The sequence below is a fragment of the Lontra canadensis genome, unplaced genomic scaffold, assembly GCF_010015895.1.
Source record: "Lontra canadensis isolate GAN:19392208 unplaced genomic scaffold, GSC_riverotter_1.0 scaffold94, whole genome shotgun sequence".
NCBI classification, from domain to species: domain Eukaryota; kingdom Metazoa; phylum Chordata; class Mammalia; order Carnivora; family Mustelidae; genus Lontra; species Lontra canadensis.
The window spans coordinates 7,821,695-7,835,128 of NW_022631088.1; the positions used below are offsets into that span (position 1 = coordinate 7,821,695).

At 54.2% G+C, this 13,434-nt stretch overlaps 1 protein-coding gene across 1 annotated transcript; it reads left to right on the forward strand.

Moving 5' to 3' along the window:
- The first annotated feature begins 1,444 nt into the window (after positions 1-1,444).
- PSMA4 (proteasome 20S subunit alpha 4) lies at positions 1,445-8,573 on the forward strand. Its single transcript, XM_032836828.1, has 9 exons — positions 1,445-1,505; positions 3,419-3,444; positions 3,652-3,694; positions 4,088-4,250; positions 5,414-5,491; positions 5,799-5,887; positions 6,352-6,482; positions 6,970-7,093; positions 8,185-8,573. Exons 2-9 carry the CDS (start codon positions 3,442-3,444, stop codon positions 8,337-8,339), a joined length of 786 nt encoding a protein of 261 aa, XP_032692719.1. The 5' UTR covers positions 1,445-1,505; positions 3,419-3,441; the 3' UTR covers positions 8,340-8,573.
- Positions 8,574-13,434: the final 4,861 nt, after the last annotated feature.

Consider the following 13,434-nt stretch of genomic DNA (forward strand, 5'->3'; position numbering starts at 1 on the left):
GGCAGATCACCTCTCCATGTTCGAAGAACGAGCATCCCAAGAGGACAAGACAGCAATCTATCATCTTTTATGACCTACCGCTGGAAGTCACAGCATATGACTTCTGTTGTAGTCACAGGCCCAGGGGACTCAAGGCGAGGGGACACAGGACCTCCAAATGGGAAGCATCCATACCACATTGTAAAAGGAACATATGAGGCCTCATCATCCTAAAGCATCACTTTAATGCTCCCTGTGACCCACAGGGGAAAAAATTCTGGCATTGGAGGCATCTACGAATTGGCCTGATGTCTCTCCTCCTTCCCTTCCTTTGTTGTCTCCTTCATTCCGCTCAGATTCAACTGCTCTGTCCCCCAAACTGATCAAACTCGTTCTCTCTTCTGCTCTTTTGTCTCACCAGATCTTTCTTCCGTCGACCTGACATTCTGCCTCTCACTTGGGCCTGAGAACGCATAGTGACCCACCAGCGTGGGGCCCTGTGCCGTTTTGCCTGGCTCACCTCCTCCTGTGCCCGGGAAGCAGTAGCGACAGCAGAGGCCTCACACACGGCTCATTCCCAGGCTGCCTCCTCTTCAGAGTCCAGTCCCCCAGGAGTAATTTTCCATCCGGTCTGAAGAGCCCGGAGCCCCTGCCCTCTGGGCCTCTCCTTGGAGGGGACTATAAGCCCGTGACACCGTCTTAACCCTGATCTGGCCAACCGTGCGATCCAGGGCAACTTAAAGCACGAACAGTAGGTGGTGGACCAGAGGACGGGAGCCGCTGGGAGCAGGGCAGAGGGGCGGGCACCGAACAGACACCAGACGGGGTCAGCCGAGTGCTGTGCGCGCTGCTGGTCGGTATGGCCCTAACTCGGGCGGGCCGAGCGGGGAAGAGGCTGAGACCAGGCGTGGGCCCCGCCGGGGGTGCGTGGGCCCCGCCGGGGGTGCGTGGGCCCGTCCCGGCCTGCTCCGTGTGCCCGCAGTGAGAGCGGAGGGCAGAGACCCTCAGGCGGGACGCAGCGCATCTGACGAGCTCGGGACCGGCCCCGGGGAGCAGCGCACGGGCGCGCACGGCCGCCGGCTGGACGCCCCACGCGACCAGCACGCGGAGTGTCGGGGAAGCGGCCGAGGAAGGGCCCGGGGCCAGCACGGGTCACAGGGTCCGCGCGGAGGACGGCCCCACCCGCAGCACAGCGTCCTCGCCCAGGGCCCTTCCGACCCGAAGGTGCGTGGCCACTGGGGGGCGCGGGGCGCGGGGAGGGGGTTGGCTCCCGGCGCCGCCCGGGCACACAACCCAGGCCTTCGCAGAACCGAGCGGAAGGAGAAGCCAGAGTCCCCGGCGCTCCTGCTGTAGCCGTCAGTTCCGGCCCCGCCCCCGGACTTCCGGGCCAGCGGCGGCCCCGCCCCCGTGCTCTGCGCACGCGCGGGCGCCATATTGACAGCGACTGCTCGACAGTGGTGGAGGCGGCCGGTGTTCTTCCTCGTGAAGAGTCTCGGTGGACGTCTCCACTCTTCCGTGTTCCGCTGGTGAGCTTTTGCCCCTGGGCACCCGCGGAAGGGTGGCCGCCCTCTCCGCGGCCGGGGCTCGTGAACGTCGCGGCAGAGCCGTCTCGGCCTGCGGCCGCCACCGAGGCGCCCAGGGTGCCATGACTCTGCACCCGCTTCCTCGGCGACAGGCCGGCCATCGTGGGGCTTGCCTGCGGGGCGCGCGTCTGGGTCGGGGCCGGGGCCGGTGTCCGAGCTGGGATCTAGCGCTCTCGTCGGGGCCGGTACTGGGGTCCCAGCTTGGATCTAGCGCGCTCCTTGGGGCCGCGTCCATGTCCAAGCTTGAGTCTGTCGCTCACGTCCGGGCCGGGGTCCAAGCTTGGAGCTAGTGCGCACGTCGGGGCCGGGTGTGGGGTTCCCAGCTTGGATCTAGAGCGCACGTCGGGGCCGGGCCGGGTCGGGGGCCGGGGCCGGGGTTCGAGCTGGGATCTAGCGCGCGGGTCGGCGCCGGGGTGCAAGCTTGGACCTAGTGCGCACGTCGGGGCGGTGCTGGGGGCCCAGCTGGGTGGGACCTAGAGCGCACGTCGGGACCGGGCCGGGGCTCGAGCTGGGATGTAGCGCGGACGTCGGAGCGGGGGTGCAAGCTTGGACTTAGTGCTCACGTCAGGGCGGGGCTGGGGTCCCAGCTTGGATCTAGAGCGCATGTCGGGGCCGGGCGGGGGCCGGGGCCCGTTCGAGCTGGGATTTAGCGCGCGGTCCGGCCTGGGTCCAGGCTTGGACTTAGTGTGCACATCGGGGCAGGGCTGGGGTCGGAGCTTGGATCAGGCGCTGCGATGGTCGGGGCGGAGGCTGGGGTCTGAGCTGGGATCTAGTGCTCCCGTCCCAGTTGGGGATTGGGCTCCGCGTCCGGCGAGCTCTGCCGAGTCGGGACTGGGGTGGGGGTTTGGTGCGCACTCTGGGGCTGGGGCCAGGGTGGGGGTTGCACAGGTGGGATGGGGGCGTCACTTGGGAGGGTGGGTACCCGAAAGTTGCCCTGCTGGAACTGCACCGGAGGTGCACAGCGGGGCTTGTGCTCAGGGCTGTCCTTCCCTTTCCCCTGCTGGCTGGTGTACAGCCTCCTAACTGGTGACCTTTCTCGCGCTCTCCTCAGCTACAGTGATCTTCCTGAATGTCATCCAGTTCCTGTGGCTCTGTGGCCCACAGTCCTGCCGTGGAGCCCCGCGGCCCGAGAGAGAACATTTGCAGTTTTTACTTGGGTTGGGGGGCTTTCAGGGTTGGGGTCTGGCTTGGATTTCTAGCTTATCTCTCTAAGTTTGCTTCTCAATATTCTGGGATTTAGGAAAATGGGCTTTGCAGTCTGAAGTTTGGCATTTACACTAAATTGCGCTGAGCCCCAATGCTGGCTTTTGCAGGAATAGTAGGATCTCTAGCCCTACCTCCTCTAGGCTGGGACTCCGCATCGTCCTGGAGAAAGCAAGCCTCAGCCTTTTCACTCGGCGCTCGAGGCTCGCGCGCGTTGGAGTGTGTGCTCAGCTCTCTAGCTCCTTCAGGTTTAAGTTTAGCAGTTTGTCTCTCACCATTGAGCAGGCGTTCTCCTCGGCCTGGGCTGCTCTCCCGTCTACCCATGTTCTTCCTCTTAGGCCCAGTGGTTCCCAGCCTTATTTGTCTCTCCCACGTCTAATTTGAACTCATTTATTTTTATTTTTAGTTTTGGTAATTGTTTCTCAAAAAACAATGGTGTCTGCCTCCCTCACCTGAGTACCAGATTGTAAGCTCTGCAGGGAAGGGATTGGTGTTCCCTTTTCGGGATTCCAGCATCTGGCCTCGTGCCTGCTGCATTGTGGATGTTGGATGAGTGAAGGGAGTGAACAAAACAGATTTTTCTTTTTAAGTCAGAAAATGCTCCTTAAATTGTTAAGTTTCATTTTAATAATGATCTTACTTTCTTCTTACAGGAATTACGTGAAGTTCAGAAAACATGGTGAGTTGCTACGCATGCCCGTGAGCTGTTGCCTGATAAGTGCTATTGCTTGTGCCTCTAGACTAGCGTGAGGAAACGGGACGGAAGGGGTCTTCTTCCCTGTCAGTCCCTCCCGCACACTGAGCTTTGCATGCCAGGGTGTTTCATAAGATGGTTCGTGGACTGACTTCTGCTGGGCAGGACTCACTTGCCTGTTTTCCTTTGCAGTCTCGAAGATATGACTCCAGGACTACCATATTTTCTCCAGAAGGTAAAATCGAAACTGTTTAAGCTATCTCAAATTTAAAAATGTCTGTAGAGTTTGAACTAAAAAGGGGGGGTGGGTCTACAGACTTTTTTTTTTTTTTTTCAAGTTTTATTATATAAGTAATGTCTGCACCCCACATGGGGCTCAAACCCACGACCCTGAGATCAGGAGTCCCATGCTCTACTGACTGAGCCAGCCAGGCGCCCCTATGTAGGAAATTTTTTTTTTAATCCTTTGCTAAGTTCATCGTTTTTGTACTTTGGGCTGATTATGGCCACCGGGTTGGTTGGGTGCCTCATCAAGGGTGAAAGTGAGGCTCTTGCGTGTGTCCTGCCAGTGGTGTGACTGACTCCCTGGGGGCCGTGCTGCTGGGTACTCACTGCTGCTGTCTTCTAGGTCGCCTGTACCAGGTGGAGTACGCCATGGAAGCTATCGGGCACGCGGGCACCTGCTTGGGGATTCTAGCGAACGATGGTGTTTTGCTTGCAGCAGAGAGACGCAACATCCACAAGCTTCTTGATGAAGTCTTTTTTTCTGAAAAAATTTATAAACTGAATGAGTAAGTGAGATCTTAGGGAACGGAGTGTAAAATGTCTCACTTTTTCATGCAGTGATATCGCACATATGTTGGGAGAGCTGTTCTGTGTGTCAGGGTAGAATTGAAGAGAACGGTTTTTACCTCTGAGAATTTCTGCTTTTAATTTATCTTGTGTGAAACCTCCTCGAGCCCCAGACCTCGTGTTACCCTCTTGAAGCAGAGCCAAGCCCTCCGTGGGGAACCGAGTTGTGTATTGATAAGACTCAGGCTTGGTAGTCCCACAGATTTGGGTGAATTTAGAAGCTGTGTGACCCTACACCGATTATTTAATGTCTCTGGGTCTCAGCCTACTGGAGCAGTTATGGCAGTTTAGTGAAATGAAATAAACACAGACAAACCAGCACAGTGTGCAGCTTGTAGCAGGCCCTCCAAGCATTGTTCAGAGTGGCTGCTCCGGAGTTCTGTGGAATTACACTGACTCTTACCAAACCACAGGCCTCCCGGAGGTGTGGGGACAGTTCAGCCGAGCCCTGTACCCTCGGTGACGGTGGGGTGTGTGGGACTTGGCAGCTGGCAGCGAGCAGGGCTTGCTGATTGGTCCTTCTCCTCAGTGGTGGGCCAGGTGATCGCTGCTACTGGGCTTCTCTGATGGGCCTGTCCGAAGGAGTGCTGTCCCCTCTACAGCGTCACTGTCTCAGGCTTGCCAGGCAGGACAGAAGCTCTCGAGTCTGTGGGAGAGCCAGGGCAGAACAGGGGACGAGGGCAGAGGTAGAACTGTCCCCTTCGTGTGAGCCTAGCCCTGGGCTTCTAGGCAGCCTTAGAAAAGGCCCTTCCTGTGGGTGCCCTCCCCTTCACCTCCATCAGGCCAGGCCTCAGGAGGGAGGAGGGCACAGAGCAGCCTGTCTCCCTATCTGGTAAGACCTCTCTCGCCTTTGTTGATGAGTCTTGGGATTTACTTTAGCTTCTTCATCGTATTCCCTTGCCTGTTCACAGGGCGGTGATGGTAAATACATCTGTTGGGGAATTCATGGGTGCATTTGTTTAGTTTTCATGTGGAATGACATCTGGTTGAAAGTCTGTAAAGATGAAACTTCTGTCAGTGGCTTTGGAGCAAGGGTGGTGCATTTCTGACCGAACTCGCAGACCTCTCCCTGCTTACCGATCCCTGTCTTCCTTTTCTCAAGGGACATGGCCTGCAGCGTGGCAGGGATCACTTCCGATGCCAACGTTCTCACTAATGAGCTGAGGCTCATTGCTCAAAGGTATGCTTGTAGATAGCATCGGTGCAGGTACCTGCATTAGTGGCCGTATTTCTAAGGAGGAGTCATTTGTGCAAAGGTCAGAGTCATTAAAAAATGTATTCCTGGAAAATTCAAGTTTTCTTAGACCAAGGTTGTAACATGTTACTTCCTCTAAGCATATCACAATGCGGCCATGCTCTCCTCCCCTCTTGGAATCACAAGTAACTGTCCCTGTGGCACAGATTTATTTCCAGAGGGTGTATTTGTTTGCTTAGGGTATATCTGTGTTTTAGAAAAAACTGTTAATATGCCAATTTCTTTGTCGTAGGTATTTATTACAGTATCAGGAGCCGATTCCTTGTGAGCAGTTGGTCACGGCGCTGTGTGACATCAAACAAGCTTATACACAGTTTGGAGGTACTGAATTTTTTGAACATTGTATTCCAAAGTTAAACCATTTTATGAACAATAACCTTTTTGAGATGCTAAAAAGAAATTGAAAATGAAATAAAACTCTTTGCATAAATTCCTGCTTCATGAATTAACTGGCTTCTGCTGTGTAGATTGTCCTATGTCTTATTAATAGACTGCTGGAAGGCCATAATGCCGTTTTCAAATCTGGAAACAAATTGCTTTCTACATAATAATGAAATTCAGCACCAGTCTTCTGTGTCTTTATTCCTTTTCCTGGCTGTGCCCAAATCCTAGAGACAAAAGTGGCATTTTGGCTGGCGCTTATCTGTGATGTTCAGAAAACAAAGCAGTTTATGAATGCTTCACTTCACAGAGAAGGCTCTGGTCCCCCTCCTGGGCTCAGGGAACCATAGCGATCCCGGATTCAGATCGCTGACAGGTTTGGCTGTTTGCTGTTGCTGTTAAAGGAAAACGTCCCTTTGGTGTTTCGTTGCTCTACATCGGCTGGGATAAGCACTACGGCTTTCAGCTCTACCAGAGCGACCCCAGTGGGAACTACGGAGGATGGAAAGCCACGTGCATTGGGAACAACAGTGCTGTGAGTACTTTCATGCTGCAGTGAAATTGAGCAAAAGATCAAAGAACCACCACAGTTTTCGAGCGGCCGTGAGTACAGACTATTCTAAAATAGCTGCTGCGGCCCTGATGCGACGGCAGAGCACCTTTGATCCTGCTGACGAGGGGCTCGCGGGAACCACTGATCCTCCCAGGACTTCCTGTCTACCTTTGTAACGAAAGGAAACGCCAGTTTTCAGGGAGAAATGGAAACAGACGTAGTTATTTTTCATATCTTAGTTCTCAGACCCCTTGACTGCTGTCACGGACCCCTTGCAGGCCTGGGGAGGTCCAGGTTCCAGACCCCCTCGTCACCCCACCCCGTGTCTCCCCTCCCTGCCATTAGGGTTGTGCATGTTGGTTATAGTGCCCACAGTGATTCAGTCATTTCTCTTCTGACCAATCCGTATTCCAAAAAAGTGCAGGAATTTAAAGGAAATTCTTTGTTGATTCTCCTTTATGTCTTATAGGCAGCTGTGTCAATGTTAAAACAAGACTACAAAGAAGGAGAAATGACCTTGAAGTCCGCACTTGCTTTAGCTATCAAAGTCCTCAATAAGACCATGGATGTGAGTAAACTCTCAGCTGAAAAAGGTAATTGGTGTTCACTCCTAACCGGCTCACTTGAGTGAGAGAAGCCATTGAGCGGCTCCTGTGTTTGCCCTGACGTGTCCGAGTTCATTGATGCCGCGGCCTTAATGAATTGAGCGGCCTTAGACCTGTTTCCTAAGTGAGGATGCTAAGCCTTCATGAGGTTTGGTGCCTTGACCATAATCCCACCCTGTGTTCTGAGCGTGAGGGCTTGGGCCTGAGTGTTCTGTGTTCCTGGTTAGAGATCTGAGCTGTGCTTTTAGGTCCTAACCGATCAGTTTCTCGACAGCCTGCTCTGTGTGTGCGTGTATGGACAATAACGTGCGTGTACTTACGTGTTCATCCGTGTGCTGTGGTGTGTCTGAGGGATGACATTCGCATGAATTGGGGTATCCTCTGTTCTTTAAATCCACTGATCTCTAATGTTATCCCATGTTTGCAATTTTAAGTACTTTATTTAGTTTAAGCTCTATCATCATATAAAACTATTTCTAAATAAGGTTTTCAAAAATTAGGGTCAGTTAATGGAACGATTTAGTTTAGGATACTTGAGCCCCTGGTGTTCCTTAGAAAATGGAGTTGACTTGCAGACTGTCCTGTCATGTACTTCTCCCTAATTTCAAGGAGGCAGTACCCCGTTTCCCCTGCTCAAAAAACTCCTTCTTCTTTGGTGTCAGTTTACTTTTCTTGTCTGTGGTCATGGAAGCTGCTTTTCATGCCTTCGTTTTGAAGAGCTTTCCAGAGTCCCTGAAAAAGGCATGTGATTACTGGTTAGAGACTCTGTGCCTTCAGGGGCTCCATGGAGGGAATGGAGGCTCCCGCTGGTGTCGCAGCTAATGGCAGGCCAGCTAGAGCAAGAGGTTGGCGTGCTCTTTGAAGGAAAGTGACAGACTGGCGAGTCGGAGGTCGGGATTGGTGAGGGACCTGTCAGTAGGGGCGTGTGTGTGTCACTAGGATCGGGACAGGAAGGAAGGTATTGTTTGCTGTGGGAGCGGCCGGAGTCTCCGTAGCGCTGGGCCTGGGCTCCGGGGGAACTGGGACTGTGAGCCATTTTCCAAGGGCGTCCGCCTGTAACTGCGTGTGCTCCCTTGCAGTGGAGATCGCCACCCTGACAAGAGAGAATGGGAAGACGGTCATCAGAGTCCTCAAACAGAAGGAGGTGGAGCAGTTGGTCAAAAATCATGAGGAAGAGGAAGCGAAAGCCGAGCGGGAGAAGAAAGAAAAAGAGCAGAAGGAGAAGGATAAATAGGAGGACCCAGGGGTTTCGTAGCTCACGTGGAGTCACTTCAGGGCCCTCGCTGTCCTCCTTCCCACCCTGAGAAAGCCCTCGCTTATTCTCGCCTGTGTGGGGAGACGCGGGTCGTACCAGCTGCGTCGGGTCTTCGCCGTCTCTGTCCAGTTGAATCCTGCAACACGATGGCCTGCTGGTCGTGGACGCCCTCGCCCCTCCTTGTTTTGGGTAATAAAACTTGGAAAGAATGGCGGAGGTGAAGGAAGAGAGTGTCTGTGGCAGGAGTCGCGACGGCCCCGGGATCAGCAGAGGCCGTGGTCTGCCTGTGAGCTAGGTGCCCTGTGGTGGCCCGTGCGCGTGGCGTCCGTGCGCGGGGACAGCTGACGCGGTGCTAACTTCATAAATGGGAAGGGGGCACGGCGCAGTCAGGGTTTCCTCTGTTGTTGTCCCCCTTCCGCTGGGAGCGGAACAGAGAGTCTTCGTCTAGGAGTCTGTGGGGTAGAATCCAGGGACGCAGGGCCCCGTGCTGTCCCCAGTGTGGATGGGTGCATACCGGACTGGAAGTGTGTGAACGTGCACGTCTGTGAGGAGTTGGCGACATGTGGAAGGTGTGACAGAGTGAGACCCCGTGTACCCACTGCCCCCCTCTGCCAACAGCAGTTTCAAAGCGCCCTGTGGGAAGGGTCCCCCGCAGTGTCCCTTTCCCATGTCCTCCTGTCTGCAGGGCTTACACCCTGGAATCCCACCCCCCGCTCTTCTCACAGAGGCTCTGTCCACAGGGATGGGTCTGAGGATGAAGGCGAGGGCTGGGCTGGAGCGGGGGGTGGGGGTGGGCAAGACAGGGTGAGGGTCCTGACACTGGGATAGGCTGCCCGCAGCCCGTGCTGAGACACAAAGGCAGCAGTGGAAGAGAGGAACCAAAGAGGGGACAGTTTACGTCGACCAGAGGGAGCTCCACTGCTGAGTCCCGCTGTCCTTGTGATGGAGCCCCCTTTGCCAGAAGCTGCAGAGATGCGTTCCCCTGATTGTGTCCCCGGCCGGCCCCCCCGCACCCCACAGCCCGGGTGTGGGAGATGCCAGAGCTCTCTGGGGACTTCTCAGGCTTGAGGGCCCATGAGAAGCACACGCTGAGCTTGTTAGAACATGCAGGGCCCCAGCCAGTAGGTGTGCGCAGCAGGGGCGGTGTGTGCCAGCCCCACTGCTGGCCTTCCTGCTGAGGGCTGTTTCCAAGACCCTCTGACATAGTGTTTTGTTGTTGTTATTGTGGTTGTTTATTTTAAGATTTTATTTGTTTGACAGAGAGTGGCACAAGCAGGGGAGCAGTAGGCAGTGGGAGATGGAGAAGCAGGCTCCTCACTGAGCAGAGAGCCCGATTCGGGGCTTGATCCCAAGACCCCAGGATCATGACCTAAGCCAAAGGCGGATGCTTAACCCACTGAGCCACCCAGGCGCCCCTTTGTGGTTCTTTAATCCAGATGGCTTTTGCTCTAGACAGCTGGTTCCTGTTACTCCCAGTAGCTGTGTTCTGTCACATTGTCCTGAACACCGGATGAGCAAATGGTGATCCGTGGCCTGGGGGGAATGAGTATCAGGCCAGGATCCTGAGCTGCTGGCCACACTTGCACCAACCGATCAACATGTGACCTTGTTTTGTGTGTGTTTCTGTTTAAGACATCAATGTGTATCGGTAATTCATTATCTTGGGCTCATGGCCAGCAGCTGTAACCTGCCGTCTGACCCATCCATCTCCTTCGTGGGGGGGACATCAGCAGGCACTTTGGCCCCGAGTTTAGGTGGGATCACCAACAGCACAAAGATGGGGAAAATAGGCACAAAATAGACCAAAAGAGTGCTATTGGCGCACAGGGTGAAATGAGGCAGGGTTCTACTCCGAAGCTGGCTGGGCTGGTCCACCTGTGGGCCCGTCCACAGTGACCGAGAAGGCCCCGCCCGTGCTGGCTTGGGGTGACAGGCAAATCTGCAGACGCAGAATCTAAGTGGTGATGGCCGGCTCCGTGGGGTCACGTGATCCTTTGGGTCTCGCTTTGCCCAGAAGGGGAGGTAGATGGAGAAGGGAGCTGCCTGTCTCCCGACCAGACCCAGGGTGCAGGTGTTGGCCACGAGAGCCTCTCACGCGGGCCGTTCGGACAGCCTTGTGTCGGGTCTTCCCTTCAGTCTGTCCTCGACACGGCAGCCAGAGCAGTTCTCAGTACAGGCCGTGGCTGGGCCGCCCTTCCTGTACGGGGACAGCCGCTTCACTCTGGTTTACAAGGGGCCCCACGGCTCCTTCCCTCACCAGGTACTCGTCTGAATGAGCTGCTTGTTTCTTGAAATAACCGAGCCTCTTCCACCCCAGGGCCTTTGTGCCTGCCAGTCCCTCTGCCTTGAGACTACTCTGCCCTGGGAGTGTCTGCATTGCCCGCCCACCCCCCCACCCCGCGGCCCCCTGCCTATGTTCAGTGTCACCTTGTTTGGGGCATGTCCCCAAAAGGAGCAGCCACTCCCCTACACACGCCTCCTCCCTTTCCCTGTGGCCGTGTTTCTCCAAGCCCTCACCACCACCTGGCACATCTGCTTACTGTCCAGAGCTGGGACTCCACAAACAGCTATGTCCCAGCACAGAGAACAGAAATGGGCACGTATTAGGCCTCAGATACTAAGGACTGAGGGAACAGTGGTCCTTGATATGCTGGAGTGAAATCCTGAAATCCACTGCCTTCCAGTCCAGATAGAACTGGTGGGTTTTCTGTGTCCTGACCACCCCTTGAGCACTTTCCTAAAGTAAAGAGAACCGCAGAGGCCAGGGTCCTAGCACATTTTCCCACAACATCCAGAACAGGGATTCAGGACTCCATCCTCACAGTGGAAAAATCTCTACATACCTTTAAAATATATATATATATTTATATATATAAATATATATATATATATATATTTTTTTTTTTTAAAGGATTTTATCAATTGGACAGAGTGAGCATGAGCTGGGGGAGGCAGAGGGAGAAGCAGCTTCCCCGCTGAACAGGGAGCCTGAGGTGGGGCTTGATCCCAGGACTGTGGGATCATGACCCAAGCAGAAGGCAGATGCCTAACTGACTTGAGTCGCCCAGGTGCCCGTATGTTTTTTTTTATTATTTTTTTTTATTTTGAGTCCTCTGCACCCAATGTGGGGTTTGAACTCACAATCCAGAGAGGAGAGTCACATACCGCACTGAGCCAGCCAGGTGCTGCTGGCCCTTTTGTTGAAATAATTTCATGCTAGGGAGAAAGGGAAACCTGGGGGTGGGGTAGGGGCTGCCCTACCTGGTTTTTCCCTTGCTCCAAGGCTACATCCAGCCTAGATTCTCCCCAGCCCGATTCTGCTCTGTGGCGTCTTCGTGGCTCCAGGTTGCAGGGTGTTGCTGATGCATCCTAAATGTAGCTCAGCAGTCCTCACCTGAACGCGGGCTCTTCCCGTCAGGGCATGGCCGGGGCAGGAGTACTGACAGGCAGAAGCAGGGAACCAAGGAGCTAACAGGCTGAAATCTGGCGTTGATTTCCTTTGGGCGAGTTACAAATCATGTTTTAAAAAATGACTAATGTGGGGGAAAAATTAGGTGTTCTTCTGTATAATTTTACTTCTGGAGCTTTTTTTAATCAGAAAATAAGCAAGACTCGAATTTCTGCTGTCTAGCACTTCGAAAGGTCCATGAAAGCATTAGCAGTGCAAAATTATTCCACGTTCTGGAGGAAAAAAACCCAGAAAGTAGATTCATTTCTGTTCCTATTTGCCATGTTGCTGGTAATTTTAGGTGATGGCAGTTTGTGGCTGAGTAAGACATGTTCCCGGTTATTACTGTGCCGGAAGGGCAGGGCTGTAATCTACTCGCTAATGCGGACACGTGCTGGACCCCGGTGGCCGCGAGCCGCTCGGGAGAGAGGGCCTGGCAGCGGGACAGCCTCCCATATTTATGGAACGGCTGTAGCTGAGCAGAGCTGGAGCCTAGCTGTCAGGGGAAGACGATTAAGGACAGGAGATGAGGCTGGAAATGTGCAGAGACAAGACAGCTTTGCTGACCGCGTTGCCTGTGCTCTGCGCCATGCAGGAGCCACAGAGAGTCTTTATTTTTTTAAATTTCTTTTCATGATTTATTTATTTGAGAGAGACAGCATGGGGGGGCGGCGGAGAGAGAGGGAGAAGCAGACTCCCCGCTGAGCAGGGATTCCATGTGGAGCTTGATCCCAGGACCCTGAGATCACAACCTGAGCCAAAATCAAGAGTCGGACGCTCCACCAACTGAGCGCCCCAGGCAGCCCAGATTTTTGAGTGAATGAGGGAAATGAGTACACCCTAACTCAAGTCCAGCAGCCGGATCAGATGGGAGGAGACGGTGGGGAGATCAGCATCGAGGCTGCAGAAATGGGAGGAAGGATGAGGGTCTCGGTGGTGAAGAGAAGAGAGGGGGGAAGCTCTCCGGGGTGAGGGCGAGAGGAGCCGCACCAGGGCTGCTGACTCAGCCCGCAGCTAAAAGGCATGAAGAACAGGAGCAGGGCCCCAGCGGCTTAGTCGGGGCAGCCTCTGACCCTTGGTTTCGGCTCAGGTCATGCTCTTACGGTTGTGGGATCGAGCCCCACGTCGGGCTCCGTGCTCAGGGCGGAGTCTGCTTCAGATTTTCCCTGCCTCTCTGCTCGTGCCGGCATTCTCTTAAATAAATAAAACTCTTAAAACAAAAAGCTTCATGAACCACCCCTAAAATTTTCTAACCTTTTTTTTGTTGTTTTGGCCTCGTAGGGAGGAACTTGGTGACATCACCTATGAACCCATGAACCCATCACACGCTTTCCGCGCCCTTTTTCTTCCAGATGCTCTACATTCGCGTTCTCTTGGGCTCTGTCTGCCCATCTCCTTGCCCGGCTTCCTGTCACGGCCCTTAGGAAAGTCATTCCTGAGCTCGTTGTCATCCGCGTCCCGGGGTCTTCTCATCCTAGCACTTGCATTTTTGTTTTTAATGCTGATAATGGGAGGCTTTTTGTGTTTTTGTAGGCAAAGCTGTGAGTCATTTACGTTTCTTGTTGTTAGTATGATACATATAAAGATACTCCACCCCCATCTCCAAAGTATATAAATGTTCGGTGC

What these genes read in the sequence shown, in the direction of transcription:
- PSMA4 (XM_032836828.1), top strand. An exon ending in TACCATATTTTCTCCAGAAG is followed by an intron (nt 3,695 to 4,087) that starts GTAAAATCGAAA and finishes GCTGTCTTCTAG; the next exon opens with GTCGCCTGTACCAGGTGGAG. An exon ending in CTGAGGCTCATTGCTCAAAG is followed by an intron (nt 5,492 to 5,798) that starts GTATGCTTGTAG and finishes TCTTTGTCGTAG; the next exon opens with GTATTTATTACAGTATCAGG.